The 19439-nt window shown below is 40.2% G+C and overlaps 1 protein-coding gene across 1 annotated transcript in view; it reads left to right on the forward strand.

The window, feature by feature from the left end:
* GABRB1 (gamma-aminobutyric acid type A receptor beta1 subunit) overlaps positions 1-19439 on the forward strand; it is a 457044-nt gene that overhangs the window by 425175 nt on the left and 12430 nt on the right. The window contains exons 6-8 of the mRNA XM_027544418.1: positions 2959-3096; positions 3196-3348; positions 6397-6641. Of these exons, the coding sequence (XP_027400219.1) occupies positions 2959-3096; positions 3196-3348; positions 6397-6641 (536 nt within the window). The remainder of the gene's footprint in view (positions 1-2958; positions 3097-3195; positions 3349-6396; positions 6642-19439) is intronic.

Below are 19439 nucleotides of genomic sequence, written 5' to 3' on the forward strand. Positions count from 1 at the left end.
CACTTTTCACTTTCATGCATTGGAGAAGGAAATGGCAATCCACTCCAGTGTTCTTGCCTGGAGAATCCCGGAGCGGGGGAGCCTTGTGGGCTGCCGTCCATGAGGTCGCACAGAGTCGGACACGACTGAAGTGACTTAGCAGCAGCAGCATGGGCTAAGAGTAGGACACGACTGAGTGACTTCACTTTCACTTTTCACTTTCATGCATTGGAGAAGGAAATGGCAACCCACTCCAGTATTCTTGCCTGGAGAATCCCAGGGACAGAGGAGCCTGGTGGGCTGCCGTCTATGGGGTCGCACAGAGTCAGACATGACTGAAGCGACTTAGCAGCAGCAGCAGCAGCAGCATGGGTTTCAGAACAAGGAAGTAAGGAACTTTTTCCATGCTAATCATATATCCTTATGTGTTCCCAAATTTTGAATAAGGGTGGGAAATGAGAAGTTCATATTCTTGTCTGCTTTCTCCAACACTTCTTCTCATGAGATGACATCTATTTTGAATGTTCTGGTTGTTTTGCTTCCCTGGGATGACTGGGTTTTCTTACAAATACTGTTGTGTTTGTCTTGCATATCCCTTGGGGTTTGGACCCAATAGCCAGAGCACCCTAAATGGAAACAGTGTTCTAGGTGGAAAGCATGGTGGGCTCCAGGCAAGCTGTCATTCCCCTACTGATGCACAAGAGGTAGTCATCTCTCTCTCTCTCTCTCTCTCTCTCTCTCTCTCCCTCCACTTTTAAAATTCTCCTACATCTTATTAAGGGAATGGCTCAAATGGTAAAGAATCTGACTGCAGTGCTGGAGATCTGGGTTTGATCCCTGGGTCAGGAAGATCCCTTAGAGAAGGGAATGGCAATCCTCTCCAGTATTCTTGCCTAGAGAATTCCATGGACAGAGGAGCCTGACAGGCTACAGTCCATGGCATCGCAGAGTCGGACACAACTTAGCAACTAACACGTTCATGTTACCTCTTATTAAGAGCTTCCCAGGTGGTGCTAGTGGTAAAGAACTTGCCTGCCAATGCAAGAGACATAAGAAATGTGGGTTAGATCCCTGGGTTCAGAAAATCCCCTGGAGGAGGGCATGGCAGCCCACTCCAGTATTCTTGCCTGGAGAATCCCATGGACAGAGGAGCCTAGCAGACTATGGTCCATAGGGTTGCAAAGTGACTTAGCACACACACACACATCTTATTAGAAGACTGTGAAAGCAGCAGTTACTCTAAATAGTCACAGAAGTGGTAGCAGCCTTCATTAAATAGGCCCCACCAAATCCCCACACCCAGCTTTCTTCCTTAATCTCACTGTTCTAACCCCTATCCAAGTACCCAAGCTTCTAGTCCCCCGGTGCTCTCCTTTCTAAATGGAAAAGAATTGGATGCTTTTTTATTTGAGGTGAATATAAATAAAAAATAAACTTAGCAGGTAAACAGATTTATACACAGACCCCTCCCCACCAAAAAAAAAAGCTCAGGAATTGCCTAATAAAATAGCTTTGGCAGGAGGGATGTAGGTGGGACTATTAACAGAAAAACAGAGAGTCTAATCAATTAAATCTCCAGACCCCTAGTCCCACACCTCCACTCCATGACCAGAGGCTTCTCCTCTGAAGAGGGGAGAAGAGCAGGTCTTTGGGATAGGCGGATATCAGTGCAGAGCTTGAAGATAAGAATAAAGGCTGAAAACAAAAGGATTGAATAAAAAAGAAAAGAAACTTAGAAAGACTCTCTTTGTCTCTAGAAGATAGATACAAATATAGCCTTCTTTATGTCTTAAGTGAATTTTAGACTTTTGGATATATCAGTTCATTGTTTTTATGCAAGCTATTCTAATATATGATAATATATGATCTATTCTATAATCTTAAATAGACTACTGGGAAGTGGAAGCAAAAATGAAAGGGAGAATAGATTTCAGGATAGACCCTTCTGCCACAATCTATAATCCTCCTCATGTTCTCCTAAATTACTTAAAGCTCACTCTCATAAGTATTAAGATATAAAAATATCATCAAAAAATCACATGGCTCCTACAATTTTCACATATATATATACATATATATTAGCTATAATCAAAAGATATAAATAGAAGCTTGCCTAAGTTTATTTTTTTTTAAAAAAGAGACTGCTACCTTGAATGTCTTGATCATTTAACAGATCTGTACCAATTTGTTCTTTCATTATACTTCATCCCTTTATTCTTTCTAACAAGAATTTCTAACAAGAATATATTTCTAACAAGAATATTCTTTCTTTCTCTCTTAACAAATATGTGCTCTATTATTATACTTGTTGTGATTAAATGTTGTTCAGTCACTAAGTCGTGTCCAACTCTTTGCGACCCCAGGGACTGCAGCACACCAGGCTCTTCTGTCCTTCACTGTCTCCTGGAGTGTACTCAAATTCATGTCCCTTGAGTCAGTGATGCTATCTCACCATCTCATCCTCTGCTCTCTCCTCCTTTTGCCTTCAATCTTTCCCAGCATCAGAGTCTTTTCCATTATGTTGGATCTTTGCATCAGGTGACCAAAGTGTTGGCGCTTCAGCTTCAGCATCAGTTCTTCCAATAAATATTCAGGGTTGATTTCCTTTAGGATTGACTGGTTTGATCCCCTTGCAGTCTAAGGCACTCTTAAGCGTCTTCTACACCAAGACACGTAGAATCCCGGCATCCTCCAATCTACACTGGTAGACACAAGGAGAGTAAATACGCAGCAGTGATAGAGGATATCACTGAATGATCACAGAGCTTATGTTCACCGAGGCCAGCGGTGTCCATCTGCTCAATGCAACCACAACCAGCCTATCAGAAATAGCACTCAACAAATCTCTTTTGTCATCCTGATTTAAAACATCATCTTATCATCAATCACTGGGAATTTTTTCTCAGATCCCCGACTGTCTTCAAAAGGAATTTCTAGGCCAACTGAACTCTATCTAACTATGCTGTTTCTTCGTTTCAGATGGCTACACCACTGATGACATTGAGTTTTACTGGAATGGAGGAGAGGGCGCAGTAACAGGAGTGAATAAAATTGAGCTCCCTCAGTTTTCAATTGTTGATTACAAGATGGTGTCCAAAAAGGTGGAATTCACAACAGGTGAGAAGTTTCCCCCAAAATGTACTAGGGGTGCTGAGAAGGAAGATGGAGCCAACCAAATGACCATCTGATTTTTTTCTTTTATTTTTTTCCATTCAGGGGCATACCCACGACTGTCACTAAGTTTTCGTCTAAAAAGAAACATCGGTTACTTCATTTTGCAAACCTACATGCCTTCCACACTGATTACAATTCTGTCGTGGGTGTCGTTTTGGATCAATTATGACGCATCTGCAGCCAGAGTTGCACTAGGTAATGCATTCCAGCACCCCAGAGGGCTGGTGGGATTTCACCTCAAATAACAACCAATGAGAAGCATTACAGGCTAGGGCTTCTCCCATAGAAAGCCAAAGGATGAGAGTGCCCTAAGGGTGCTTGGTAATAAAACATCTACATGTAAGCACTTAACAGAGTGCACGTTTTACAACATAACATCTTTTTATCACTTTACCAAAATTAAAATAAATAATAATCTTGGAGTACATTCAACCCTATATAAGTGCTTCTTAGAACATATTTTAAAATTCTCATTACACTAATTTTTACTAACTTTGTGATTTCTTCCTTGGTTCCTGCTTTCTTTGGTAGAGAACATTATTACATTATTCTCAAATGGACCTGAAGAAAGCTAAATCTTGTAACTATTCACAAGCTATGTCAATACTATCTTTTGAATATTAAATGTAGTTAAATTGTATCTATCTGAATTTCCCTTAAATGGAGCTTCTTGCACTTGAGAAAGGCACAGATATTCATCAGCTGTATTAATGATCTATAATCAGGACAGAATAAAAATGGTTTCTTTCCTGAAGAACAAAATTCAGAATTAATCTTGCCGTGACTGAATAATTGCTCCAAGCTGAAGGGCTGTGTTTAATTTTAAAGGATTCCTTGGAAAGTTAGAATATGTACGATCTGTCTGATGAATCTGGGTATGTGTGGGTCAGCCTTATTATTTGACCCAGAGCCATTTCATTTATCATCTTCTGGGATTATTCATGCACGCGCACACACACACACGCACACACCCACACACACATGCATATGTTCATGCAAAAGAGCATCATTTGTGACTAAGCTAACATACCTAGGTCTTCTGAGACTACAGAACTGGATTAAATAATCAGCATAACCTTTCACCCCTAGACTAGTCATCATGTCCACAGCTCATTTCTATTGGTTGAGTATCTAAGGCTCACAAAGTCAAATGCTAGCAGCCCCTCATCAACCATTGAACATTCCAAGACTAAGGAAACTAGACAAATACTTTATCATATCATACAAATGTATGTGCACATATTATTTGAATGTGAATATGAATACATATATATGCCATGGTTAAAGAAAAACATTGGACAATGTCCACAGCAGGGAATATGAACCATCAAGGTCATGAATTGCAGTTCTTTTTTACACATCTCTCCTCAAAGCTAACAATATTTTGATTAGAGATGTCAGCATATAATGAATAAAACTATCTTTTGAAATGTAAAACCTAAGGTAGTTTAAAACCTAATTAAGTAGAAAATAAATGTATTTACCAACCCCTCCCCCTTGCTTAAAAAAGTTAAGCCAAGGACTAGAAGCAGAAGTGGAACTGATGTATTTTAAATGAATTGTTTGTTTCTGTATCAGAGGTTAGGTAGAATTATGAGAAATTTAAAATTTTATTCAAAAAACTAATAGGACCACTCACGAGGGCATTTCATATCAGTCCAGACATTTAAATCCATTACTGATGTCAACGATTTAAACTTTTTGTACAGTAGTTCTGACTACCTCTATTCTCCTAAAGCTGGGCGGTCAAATCAGGGAATCCAAATAGAATAATCTCACTCGCAAATGAAGTTGAAACTATTTTATTCCCTTATCATTTTCGAACTTCTGTTCCCTTTGCCAGTTCTCCCTTTGTCTTTAGTATCCATTTTACATCTCTTGTCTTTATTTTTGAGGAACTCCATCGAGTTTTAGGTTTTGCTTTTATTTTAAATGCCTTTGCTTCGTACCTCCTTGCCTTTTTGCCCCTAGCTCAGTGATCTACAGTAAAATAGCTAATCTCAGAGTCTCTGTTTACTTAGCTATAAAATGGGAACAATATACCTGCCCTATCCCACTCAGCAGGCTGTTACGACTGCATAGAATTCAGAGATGTGTCCACAACTGGAAAATCACAGTGTGTGTATATTAGTCACTCAATCATGTCCAACTCATTGTGACCCCATGGACTGTAGCCCACCAGGCTCCTCTGTCCAGGCAAGACTACTGAAGTGGGTAGCCATTCCCTTCTGCAAGGGATCTTCCCATCCTAGAGTTCAAACTTGGGTCTCCCACATTGCAGATTCTTTACTGTCCGAGCCACCAGGGAAGTCCTATACAGGTGTGCAATATCAATATTACAGCATAGTTTAGGATTCAGTAGGCATATCACTTCTTATTTTCCCCAATCATTGTTTTATCACCATCATCAACACAAAATGTTATACAGACACACAAAGATTATACTGTTAAGAATGATACATTTAACAAAGTAGACAACGCAAAAATCTTCCTTCTAAAAGACTACAGTCTTAAATTTCTTTAACAAGTTGAATTTTTAGGAAGTCTTTTCCCGACTCCAGGGAGCTAACTCACTCTAGTCTCTGGAATCAAGGAACTAGAGGTAATATTTTAGGGGGAAAAGTCAGTAAGATTTTATTATATTTTAAAATACATGTATCAAATACTTGATGCAAATCATGAACTTTATTAGTTTCTTCTTTCCATGTCAACTCACTATGAATGTTGCGTTATACTTTTAAAAATCAATACTGACCCTATGACCTGGGTATATTAGTTTCATGCAATGAAATAGTTCTGAAACTGGTCATTGACTTTCAGTTTGGTAGTGGCTGTCATGGGGATTAGTATTACAAGAACAGATTTAGGATGGACATGACAGATGCTGAGAGAAGGAAGGAAAGAAGGTGGCATGTAGCAGAATGAGGGACATGTGACAGTGAACAGTGGGTGAATCAATGAGATTTTAATATTTCCATTTACCTTTCTTTCTCCTTTGTGCATTATTTTTTAAAATACAGTTTTCAACCCAACATTCACAAAGCATCCCATTTTATGATTCACTCACGAACTATGTACGGAGTCTGCAGCTTTGTCTTTTAAACCATCTGCTCTTTTCACCCCGTGGTTTATTGTATTACTGCCGTCATTCTGGGATACTAACAAGAGAATGGCATCTGTCATCTGTCTTCAACAGGAATCTTCACAGTGCATTCAGCTGAGCTGTGTTTTTCTGTTTCATAGGAATCACCACAGTGCTGACAATGACCACCATCAGCACTCACCTCAGGGAGACCCTGCCAAAGATTCCTTATGTCAAAGCGATTGACATTTACCTGATGGGTTGCTTCGTGTTTGTGTTCCTGGCTCTGCTGGAATATGCCTTTGTAAATTACATCTTTTTTGGAAAGGGCCCTCAGAAGAAAGGAGCTGGCAAACAAGACCAGAGCGCTAATGAGAAGAACAAACTGGAGATGAATAAAGTCCAGGTAATCTATGAAATAGGGCTTCCCTGGTAGCTCAGCTGGTAAAGAACACACCTTCCATGCAGGAGACCCTGGTTTGATTCCTGGGTAGGGATAACGGATAAGCTACCCACTCCAGTATTCATGGGCCCCCCTGATGGCTCAGATGGTAAAGAATCCTCCTGCAATGCTGGAGACCTGGGCTCAATCCCTGGGTTGGGAAGATCCCCTGGAGGAGGGCATGGCAACCCACACAAGTATTCTTACCTGGAGAGTCCCCATGGACAGAGGAGCCTGGCAGGCTACAGTCCACGGAGTCGCAAAAAGCTAGACGCGACTGAGTGACTAAGCACAGCACAATCTATTAAATATGCCTAACAATCTTCTTCTGCAATTTAGCAGCAGTATGGTACTCAGAGCTCCCACAAGAAAATAAAATATCATAAAATACTAGCTTATCTTTAATAAGGCTCAAAGTACCCTTCATGTTGCATAACTGGAAACTGAGAATCGGAGATGTTAGGTGGAATTTTACATAGATGAATAACATACATGGGCCTGCAACTCAACTGCAAGTCCATGATTCCTTATTCTAAACTATATAGTTGTGAGACTATATGCAAAACAATTCCAGATCTACTTTATAAATAAATGAGAGAACTAAAGAAGTGAGAACAAACTCTTACTCCTAAGTGGCAATGAGGCACTACAGCACAGCGGTTACCACCACAGAATGGAATCAAACTGCGTGGGGTTAATTCCCAGCTCTGCCACTTACTGGCTTCAGAAAGTGAAAGCGGAGTTGCCCAGTCGTGTCTGACTCTCTGCAACCCCATGGACGATAGCCCACCAGGCTGCTCTGTCCATGGGATTTTCCAGGCAAGAGTACTGGAGTGGGGTGCCATTTCCTTCTCCAGGGGGATCTTCCTGACCCAGGGATTGAACCTGGGTCTCCCGCACTGTAGCCAGATGCTCTTACCATCTGAGCCACCAGGGAAGTCCAGTTACTGGCTTTAGAACTCCAGGCAAATCAACCTATGTTACTCCTTATCTAACTCCTGTTCCTAATGTTATCAACCAGAAAATGATGACTATAGTATACCTATCTCTCAGTTACCATAAGGACTAAATGAGTTTTGGTATTTTTTTTCAAAGTCTAGTATTTGATAGTTTATATTCTAGTATTTTTAATGTCTAATCTAGTACACAGTAAATACTCAATAAGTATTAAAGCTCCAATATTTTGGCCACCTGATCCAAAGGGCTGACTCATTGGGAAAGGTCTTAAGGCTGAGAAAGATCAAGGGCAGGAGGAGAAGGCAGGGAGAGAGGATGAGATGGTTGGATAGCATCACCAACTCAATGGACAAGAGTTTGAGCAAACTCTAGGAGATAGCAAATGACAGGGAAGTCTGGCATGCTGCAGTCCATGGGGCTGCAAATAGTCTGATACTAATGAGCAACTGAACAGCAACAATTATTATATTCAAGACACTGTCAATATTTGTCCTTTGCTTTTCACTGGTAGATCCTATGACCTGTGCTCTCTGTGTGTAATTAAATTGAAAATAATGCTTTGTTTATTCCTTTGAAAAATCCCTAGTCCCTAGTCCCTACTTTCATGCCATTTATCACTAAAACCATTTGACAATATGTGCATTGAAATACTGGATCCATGACAAATTGTTTTGAAGATGACACACAGGGTGACAACTCAATATTCATTCACAGTTCTAAGCATTGAGGATACTGCTGTTAATGAAAGGAGTTTTTTCCTTGCCCTCCTGGAGTTTAGACGCTAACATGGGAAGACAGCCAGGAAGCAAACAACCAGCTATTGAGAGAATAATTTCAGGTAAAAGGAAGTGCTACAAAGAAAGTGGGCTTTCCTTGTGGCCCAGCTGGTAAAGAATCTGCCTGCAATGCAGGAGACCTGGGTTTGATCCCTGGGTTGGGAAGATCCCCCGGAGAAGGGAAAGTCTACCCACTCTAGTATTCTGGCCTGGAGAATTCTATGGACTGTATAGTCCATTGGGTCACCAAGAGTCAGACACAACCGAGTGACTCACTTTCACAAAGAAAGTAAAACAGAGTAATGGGCAAGGGAATGTCAGGGGAGCATTGTCTTGAACAGGGGAATGTTCAAGGGAACAGGAAATATTGATCAGGTGATCCGGAAAACCTCTCTGAGGAATTACCATTGGATCTGTCAGCTGGGTGATGAAAGTGGCATGTGCCATGTCCATTCTAGGCAAAGAATTGCATGATATGTAAAAGTACTGAAAGAAGACCAATGTAGCAAGAGCATAGTAAGTGAGGGAGAAATAAAGTAATATGTGCTATGGCTGAAGAATCAGGCAGAAGTCAAATTACTAATCTTCAAGGTGCATCTTCGTGCTTTTTAGTAGGATATCAAAATTTGACAATGTCAAGTAACTAGAAAATCATAAATTAAGAAAACCTACAGATTCAGCCAAATGGTCAAAATTCAAAGCAACACACTCAAATAAAATGTTGCTGCTGCTGAGTCACTTCAGTCGTGTCCAACTCTGTGCGACCCCATAGACGGCAGCCCACCAGGCTCCCCCGTCCCTGGGATTCTCCTGGCAAGAACACTGGAGTGGATTGCCATTTCCTTCTCCAATGCATGAAAGTGAAAAGTGAAAGTGAAGTCGCTCAGTCATGTCCGACCCTCATCAACCCCATGGACTGCAGCCTACGAGGCTCCTCCATCCATGGGATTTTCCAGGCAAGAGTACTGGAGTGGGGTGCCATTGCCTTCTTACTCCTGTGTAAAGCACTATGTTCAGTCCTACAAGGAAAGGGGTTGTCATGATCCTTGCCCTCAAGAATCTTCTGATCTGGCTGGAAAGAAAACTATGATTGAAGTATAAAATAAGACAGGAGAGCATTTATCTTGGATATATCTGAAAGGAAAAGCTTCCTATTATCTGATTGTAGCCAGACCAGCTTTAGAAGTATCTTAGCAGTGGTTTTCAAAGCCACCTCTTTTCTACTCCCATTCCCAACTCAGTTACTTCTAATCTACTGGTTGGTCCTCTGCAGAGCTTGAAATGTGTGTGAACTGATTTATCATGAGTAAAAACCCTACATAGACAAAATGGTAGAGATTCCTTGGTAGGAATGTTCAGACGATATGAACAGGATGAACAGTCAAAGGTACATAGCATTTGGAGTAATAAAAAGAAGAAAACAAGGTCTTTCAATTGGCTAGAAAAGCAACATTCTCTAGAGAGAGTAACTAGATGGATAAGTCAAGCAACCTTAAGTCAAATTATTCAGATAAAAGAAAAATATTATAAAACGAACTTTAACCACACTCTGCCTTGATTCTATCCCAGGATATCAAAGAATTTTCTAAGGTGCTAAGGTTTCCCAGGTGGCTCAGGGGTAAAAAATCCAGCTGCCATGTAGGAGATATGGATTCAGTCCCTGGGTTGGGAAAATGCCTTGGAGATGGACATGGCAACCCATTACAGTATTCTTGGCTGAGAAATCCCATGGACAGAGGAGCCTGGCAGGCTACAGTCCATATGGTCTCAAAAGAGTCTGACACAACATAGCGACTAAACAACAAACGGACAAATAAAGGCTGGCAGAAAGGCTCATATGCCATATCATATCTAGAGGTATAACATATATTGCTCTAAAGTGGATTTACTGACTACATAAGAAATAAGTAAAATGTTTCCATCTAACTGATCTTTATCTCATAAGCAGGTGTTTTGAGCAACACAGGGCTTAGACAAAGTAAGGTTTCATTGAATCTCAAATAAACAAATGTTTATTTGATTTTTAAATTGACTTTTTAAATTTAACTTCCAAGAGAAATAACAGAAAAATCCCTCAGTTGTCAGAAGACAAAACATGTAAAGAAAATAAAGATGTATTTTTACCTATGGAAAGCTAGACTTGGAATGCCATAGATGCTTTTCATAGAAACATAAGTAAACACATTTACGCCAAAATTCAAAAACAGATCATGTTAAGTAAGACATGGCAGAGTTGTTTAAATCAAATTGACTCTTTGACAGATTAAAAATCATAAATCCTGAGAAAAAATAACTTTTTTTTAATCTGCTTGAAGACATGAGAGAGTAACTGAAAACAAGCAAAAACTAGCAGAGAGTCAAACCCCAATGAAGGGAATCTCACTGTGTAAATAGTGTTTATACAGCTTCCTCCCTGAGGGCTACTCCCCAGTCTGGAAGATGCAGAGCAGGGAAATATCAGCAAAAAAACGTGCAGTTTTGTTGATCTGATAAATCAGAGCATGGAGTTTGATGCTTCCAGAGTTCCTAGAAATTTTAGGAGGAAGTGAAGCCACAAGAGAAACTCAAAATCTAAGTATAAACTTCCCATGAGTCCTTGGTTAATCCTTGAATTACAAATATAGGTAAAATGCCAAGAATGCCAGAGAGGAAAAAAAGCAGCTGAAAGGCTAGGAGATGGGGACAGATGAACAGAGATTTCAGCTGTTATCTGCCGTATGGAAGTCAGGTTGGAGTCTGAATCCAGCCATTTAGGGCAGGTTGGTAAATACATTAAGTTTTCCATTAAAACCCCTAAAAAGATCACACATTAGAAGACTAAGTCACTAGAATAAGAAATTCCCTTTGAGTTAAGGGAAAAACTAAAATAGACTCAGCCTAACAACATATAAAACCAAGTCTACACATTCTAGGGGATCTGTTAGTAATTTAACTTAATTTCAAAACAAAACTCAGGATTTGTCAGGGAAGATAACAAAATCCAGTCTCTACGGTATATCACCAACATGTCTAGTTTAATAATAAAAGATTTCTGGACATGAGAAGAAATAGGAAAAAAAAATGCCCATAGTCAAGAGAAAGAAACTTAGTCAATAAAACATCCTGCAAAAATCTCAGATGTTGGGTTAAAAATAATGGTTATAATTAATAATAATAACTATAATTAATATATTTAGAAGTTCATTGGAAATAGCCAAAATATCCTATAAAAGCTAAGTAGTGTGGTAAAGAACCCACCTGCCAATGCAGGAGACGCAAGAGATGTGTGTTCGATCCCTGGGTCAGGAAGATCCCCTGGAGGAGGGCATGGCAACCCACTCCGGTATTCTTGCCTAGAGAATTCCAAGGACACAGGTGCCTGGTGGGCTACAGTCCATAGGGTCACAAAGAGTTGGACACTGAACAACTTAGCATGCATACAGGTGAATGGTTAAACAAACTATTATACATTCACACTGTAAAGTAATAGCCCAATAAAAAGTAAGAATCATTGATACAGGCAACAACTTGGCTAGATCTCAAGGGCATTATGCCAAGTGAAAAAAGCCAATCTCAAAAGATTATATATGTATGATTGTATTTATATAATGCTTCTGAAATGACAACATTATAGAGATGAAGAACAGATTAGTGGTTTCCAGAACTTAGTGACAGTGGTGGGGAGGGGTCAGTGGATGCGATTGATTATAAATCGGGAGCAGGAGGGAAACCTTCACAGTGGTAGAAGACTTTGTATCTTGGTTGCAGTCGTGGTTACATGGAACTAATGTGTAGTAAAATTACATAGAACTATACATACTTTATATTCATATCAGTTTCTTGGTTTTGATATTGTACAACAGTAAGATGTGCTCAGTGGGAGAAACTGGGAGAAGAATACATGGGCTCTCTCTGTGCTATCTTTGCAACTTTCCAGAAATCTACATAATTTCAAAATTAAAAGTTTAAAATAAGGGCCATAGGAAAAGTTTAACATAATACATGAAGAGATGAAAAGTATTAATTTCTCAGACTCTTTTGTGACTCCATGGACTGTAACCCGCCAGGCTCCCCTGTCCATGGAATTTTCAAGGCAAGAATACTGGAGTGGGTTGCCATGCCCTTCTCCAAGGGATCTTCCCAACCCAAGGATCGAACCCAGCTCTCCTACATTGTAGGCAGATTCTTTACTGTCTGAACCAAATAAAGAGATGGGAAGTATCCAGGTAGGAATTAGTTTATATTGGTGCCCTTGTGATTTGTTTTCATGACATTCTATACTTTTCCACCTTAAGACTTACCACAATATTGAGTATATGTATAATTAATTGGAGAAGGCAATGGCACCCCACTCCAGTACTCTTGGCTGGAAAATCCCATGGACGGAGGAGCCTGGTGGGCTGCAGTCCATGGGGTCACTAAGAGTTGGACACAACTGAGTGACTTCACTTTCACTTTTCACTTTCATGCATTGGAGAAGGAAATGGCAACCCACTCCAGTGTTCTTGCCTGGAGAATCCCAGGGATGGGGGAGCCTCGTGGGCTGACATCTCTGGGGTCACACAGAGTCAGACATGACTAAAGTGACTTAGCAATAGCAGCAGTATAATTAATTCATTTGTATAATTATTTTTATAACCTCTGTCTCTTTATTAGACTCCAAGCTTCCCCAGGATAGACACTAGGGTCCAGTCTACTATGTTTATTGTTCTTTCCTCAGTGACTAGAATTGAGAAAATACCAAGTAAGTACTTTTTGAATGAATGACTGACTGCCAGAGAAGACTTTTCCAGTCAAGATGAGTTCTTAGTTACCACACAGGGTACTGAGTGTTATATCATAATGTTTTATAAAGTTCTTATGTGTTTATAATAAGCAAGAAAAAGACATTATCTATGGTTCATTTTAGCTTCTACTCCAGACTTACTTGCTGTTTCTATCAGTTTGATTTTTAACATTTCTTCAAGTGTACTTTCTATCAACCTCTGCTATTCTTTCTGAATCACAGCGATATAACATCAGAAAAATAGAATCTTCAAAGGAGTGTTATGGATAAGATTTTATAAACTTCTTCAGATTTAAGTGGAATAATAATAGGCCAGTACTATCTCAAGGAAATTATAGGCATCCCTGTGGCTACTTGGGTTTTCCAGTTCCTAACTTCCTTGTCCTCTTCTAAAATGGGCACAGGCAGACAATGTGTCAGTAACAAAGCAAGTCTGTTCAGTGCATCATCTCCAGCAGTGATGTTAATAATACAACCTGAATGGTATTTTAAAATGTTACCCCCTGGTTAAATTTAAAAAATAGAAAATATTAGATTTTTCCTTTAATATAATGGTTGAATGATCTCCCCCTTTCCTTTTGCTACTGCTGCTGCTGCTAAGTCGCTTCAGTCATGCCCGACTCTGTGCAACCCCATAGACGGCAGCCCACCAGGCTCCCTCGTCCCTGGGATTCTCCAGGCAAGAACACTGGAGTGGGTTGCCATTTCCTTCTCCAATGCATGAAAGTGAAAAGTGAAAGTGAAGTCACTCAGTTGTGTCCAACTCCTAGCGACCCCATGGACTGAAGCCTACCAGGCTCCTCCACCCATGGGATTTTCCAGCCAAGAGTACTGGAGTGGGGTGCCATTGCCTTCACCCCCTTTCCTTTTAGATGCTTATAAACAGTTGCATTCAAATTAAATATATATTTTAGTCCCAGACAATTTTTATTTAAGGGATCCCTAATAATGGCCTTGGTACCCTAGAGCATTGACAGGCATTGATCATTTATCACACATTACTGTCAGAGTTATGGCTGGGCAGTACTGTCAAGGAGTATCTGTATTGAAGCTTCAGAAGTACTTGCTTTATCTTGATTTATATCTCTACCACTGAACTTAAGGATCTTTTCATATGAGTACAGATGCTCAATCCAGACATTAGGAGAGTTTCAACATGTTAGGTGATAAAGACTGCAGATTCATAAACCCCTCAGGCATCATTTGAAATAAGAGATGGTATTTAGAGTTTTGAAGGATAGATTTCTCAGTACAAAGAAGTTGTAAGTAAACTACTTCAGAGCCACTTTTACACTAACTTGGAACAAATACGGTTATATTGCTAGCCACAATGCCCATTTGCAAATAAATCCACCCAAGATGGAATGATTGCATGGGTGGTCTTTGATCAAAAACTGATTCAGAATCATTCTAAGCCATGGAGGACACTAGTGGAATCTGCCAGAGTCTTGCCCAATGGGTAGGTGGAACTCTAGTCAAGAAAGAATTTTTCCCTTCACAGTCAGATGTTGATACTGTAATCTGGCTTCTTTCCTCCCATTCCTATTCTCTACAGTTAATCCTCCCATTCCTATTCTCTACAGTTAATCTATACTTTCAGACCACTTTCTAAATGTAAATAAGCTCTGTACTGTGATTAATTCCAGAATATAAAATGCATGTGAAAACAGGCTTCATAAAGGTAAACAGCTCTCCTTGGACCAGTTTTATATGCATATATTAGCCTTTGAGCCAGGGCCCCACCCCACATCACTGCCTTGCCCTCAGCCTTCAATGAAAATTTAACTATTCCAATTTAGCATCTTGGATTCTAGAGAAATCCAGACAAGGCCTTTGATTTCTGACAGTTCGTATTAACAGTTCACTAACTTCTTTAGCCCTCAGACCCCTGCCCAAATCTGGTGTGGTCCATACTTTGTTCTCTAGTCTTGACTTGACATACCTAATCACCAGATCCTTCAGCAGTTTAACAGTCTAATTTTCTCCAGAAATCTCAAAATCTCTCTCTCACACACACCTTCTTTCTGGCATCTAGCCTCTAATTTCTTCTATACTCAAACAGCTAGGATTCTTCTGTGAATGAGAGAGAACTCTAACTTACTGGCTTAAGAAAATCTAACTGGCTAAAAAAAAAATAAAAAGAGGTCAGAGGATTTTGGGGGCCCACACAACTGGAAGGTCCAGCAAAGGTTTGAATTTTACATGTGGCTAAGTCCAGATGTTCAAACAATGTCATCAGAGAGCATATCTCTTCCTATCTTAATATTTCTTTCCTTTATGTTACTTTTATTTTAGTAGATCCTTCTTTCATGGTGCCCCCAAAGTTTATAGTATCAAAGATCTTCAACCTCAATGCAAAAGTACTTTCTTATACCAAATAGTTCCAACCAAAAACAAAGTTCCAGGATTAAGTCTTTTGGGACCAACTTGAGTCACATTCTCATGCAGAAATCGATCCCTCTGACCAGGAAGATAGAAAACGAAATACCCAGGCTAGGTCACAGGTCTGTCCCTAGAGCCTAGAAGATGCAGTCAGGCCCTCCTCAGTCACACGCAACAAGTGACCGTCCAGGCAGTGTAGTCAGAGGAAGGTGGAAAGGACTCAGGTCAAACCTACAGGCAGCCAGCAGCCCCATCCGGACCCTTTGCCTAAAGAAAATACCCAGACACCTCAACATAGAGTCCAAGACCCACAGTGATCTCCTTCTGCTTTCCTTCTCTGCCATACTTCTCTTTCCTCTTCTTTTCACCAACACACTCTTTGCTCCAGAAGAACAGCTCACAGTTTTTCCTAAATGCCTTGTTTTCACTCTTCGGAATCTCTTCGTGTCTTGCTCCCTAGTGAACTCCTGGCTGAGGGTTTTCCTCATTCCTCAGGCTGAGTTGGTTCTCCTCTCCTATCTTTCCACTGCACTTTATGCTTAGCTATTTTTAAAAACAAATATGTTTTAAAACATATATTTTATGTAATGACTTTCTACTATATGAATACTCTGTGCATTGGGGATATAGTCAGCAATGAATAAAACAGAAGCTTACATTTGGATGAGGGAGATAGGTAATCTCACACACACAACTATATCACCCATCAACAATGAACACTGCTGCTGTTGCTGCTGCTAAGTTGCTTAAGTCGTGTCCAACTCTGTGCGACCCCGTAGACAGCAGCCCACCAGGCTCCCCCGTCCCTCGGATTCTCCAGGCAAGAACACTGGAGTGGGTTGCCATTTCCTTCTCCAGTGCATGAAAGTGAAAAGTGAAAGTGAAGTCGCTCAGTCAGGTCCAACTCTTAGCTACCCCATGGACTGTAGCCCACCAGACTCCTCCATCCATGGGATTTTCCAGGCAAGAGTACTGGAGTGGGGTACCATTGCCTTCTCCGAGAGCCACTGCTGCTGAGTCACTTCAGTCGTGTCCGACTCTGTGCAACCCCACAGACGGCAGCCCACCAGGATGCCCCGTCCCTGAGATTCTCCAGGCAAGAACACTGGAGTGGGTTGCCATTTCCTTAAAAACACACACAATGCCAGGTAATAATAAATGCATAAAGAAAAAAAAAGTAGGCCTTGATGCAGATACTATGTCTTCTATCTTTGATATTCCAGTGCTTGTCACTGAACCTGCACAAAATAGGCATTTAAATGACTTTTAAAATAATAAGCGAACTAATAAATTTATTTTAAAACCAAACAGGCATGACCTTAGAATTCATGTGTAATTGGTAACTTTTTTCCTGTTATATTCCAATGATTACAAAAACAAAAATTAACCCTTTCCCAATATGAGCACTACTTGGTACTTTGTAGAATTTATATATATATATATATAAAATATTTTAATGAAGGACCTTTATTCTAATGAGGACCTTAGTGGTAACAATAATGTATGGTATCAGTGGATAGTGTGGACCTGTGTTGATACTTTAAGTGGCCCTAACAAATCTTTTCCTAGCAATTTCCTTCTCCTGAAGTCCTTATTTAGAATCCAAGCTGATTGATAACTCCTCACTGCCTTTCTTCCATTGTCCTCTCTGATTGGGAGGAATAAAGTGGAGAAGTGGTGGGTTGATTGCCTTAGGCAGCCTTGGCTAATGCAGGAAGAACATTCTATCTGATGAGATGCAGTAACAAGGACTTATCCACTTAGATGTCATATCCACAAATCCCAAGATGTTCACACACATATGGATATTACACACTCTAAATATCTCCTTTACAGCTGTGTGAGAAACAATTATTACTCTGGCCAAAATCACTTAATCACTCTCTTCTATACCGGAAGAGTAAAATACTATCCTTGACATTTTTAGTGAATATCTAAAGGGGGTTCACTGAAGATGAATTAAAAAAACGGCCCTTATTTGCATCATTTGAAATTGCCTGAATTTGCTGGTTATAAATAATTTTATATTTAATTGTAAAAAGCAATCATCTCAAATATTGGGCTCCCTAAGCAATCAGTGAACACTTTATCTAGGTATAAAATGCTTCCATGTATAAAATAGTTTATACTTTCTTGTTTCCATCATTTTCCACTCAAAGCTCAATAAATTCCCACTAACATCAATTTAGGAAATCAATCCCCAACCTTCATATCACATATCCCTCAGGCTTGAACCATGCATGTATGCTGCATGCATATCTGCATGCTAAGTCACTTCAGTCATGTTCAACTCTTTGCGACCCTTGGACTGTAGCCTACCAGGCTCCTCTGTCCATGGGATTCTCAGGTAAGAATACTGGAGTGGGTTTCCATGCCCTCCTCCGGGGGATCTTCCCAACCCTGGGATTAACCCATATCTCTTACATCTCCTGCATTGGCAGATGGGTTCTTTACCCCTGGTGCCACCTGGGAAGCCCACTGAACCATGCATATTTGTAATTAATTCCTGGTCACCTGGAAATAAAATAGCTTCTGTGGATTATCTATCTGCCAAGACTTCCACTAAAGCCAGGTACACAAGAGCTAACTAGGACCCTTGAAATATGTGTGTGAGATGCAGATTCGAAAAGTCTTAGTCTAAACCAAAATGAGCTCAAACTTATAAATTTTAGCAAGTTTCCCAATGGATTTGGATACACAGTAATGTCTGAGAACTACTACTCTAGAGATTCTAGCCACTCAGGTATCCTTAGCCACTGAACTCAGAACTCAGAGAGTTTCTCATTAATTACCCAGCCCCTCCTTAGGACTATCTAAGGTTCTGTTCTGAAAAAGCAAGGAGGATATACAGTAATTACCAATAGCAACAAAAAAGCAGCTGTTCTCCTGGAGCTTACATTTCAACTGAGATTACTGACAAATGTGTAAATAAATGCATGATATAATGGCAGATAATTATGGTGAAGAAAATGATGCAAAGCTAGCCAGGTAGCAATCTAAGCAACAGCATGCCAGGAGGGAGGAACAGCAGGTGACAATTGCCTGAGGATGTAGGAGCATAAATGGCAGCCAACCAAAGGCCAACGTGGCTGGAACAGAGAGCTAAGAAGCAGAGTAGCAGGAAATGAGGACAGAGGTACCTCTAGTAGCCAAGTCACATGGTGATTTGTGGATTTGGATGAGAAAATTGGCTTTTATTCCATGACTTGGGAAATTGCTGGTGCTGCTAAGTCGCTTCAGTCGTGTCCGACTCTGTGCGACCCCATAGACGGCAGCCCATCAGGCTCCACCGTCCCTGGGATTCTCCAGGCAAGAACACTGGAAGTTGCTAGAAGATTCAAATAGAAGACAAGTTTTGTTTTACATTTGAAAGGATCACTCCAGCTGCTTTGTAGAGAAAAGACCACAGGGTTTTGGTCCTAGAAAAAGGGAAGATAAATTATGTGGCCAGAGGTGATGTGGAGAAGTGATCAGAATCAGGATGCATTTAAAAGCAGACCCATTACAACCTGTTCATACACTTGATGGGAGAAACAAGGGAAAGAAAGGAATTGAGAATAAAATTTATCAACTGAGTAATGTTCTGGAAAATTTGCCAATTGTTTCATTTGATCCTGATCTTTTCCTTTCTCCATTTCCCGAATTACATAATGTTTAGATTTATGTAGGTTCATACCTAACCTTCTATTGCTTCTTGAAATCATATTTCCACTTCTGCCACTATATCATTAGAAGAAGCAAAGAAATGCAGATCATCTCCAGCAAAGCTCCCATCCCCCAGCTCCCCTCAAAGAAAAAATGTTACAGGAATTTGAGACCAAAGAACTGGGGCTTGGCAGCTCTGTTAAGAGCTAATGGCTGACAACGATATCATAAATGCGG

This window comes from Bos indicus x Bos taurus, chromosome 6, assembly GCF_003369695.1.
Source record: "Bos indicus x Bos taurus breed Angus x Brahman F1 hybrid chromosome 6, Bos_hybrid_MaternalHap_v2.0, whole genome shotgun sequence".
Lineage (NCBI taxonomy): Eukaryota > Metazoa > Chordata > Mammalia > Artiodactyla > Bovidae > Bos > Bos indicus x Bos taurus.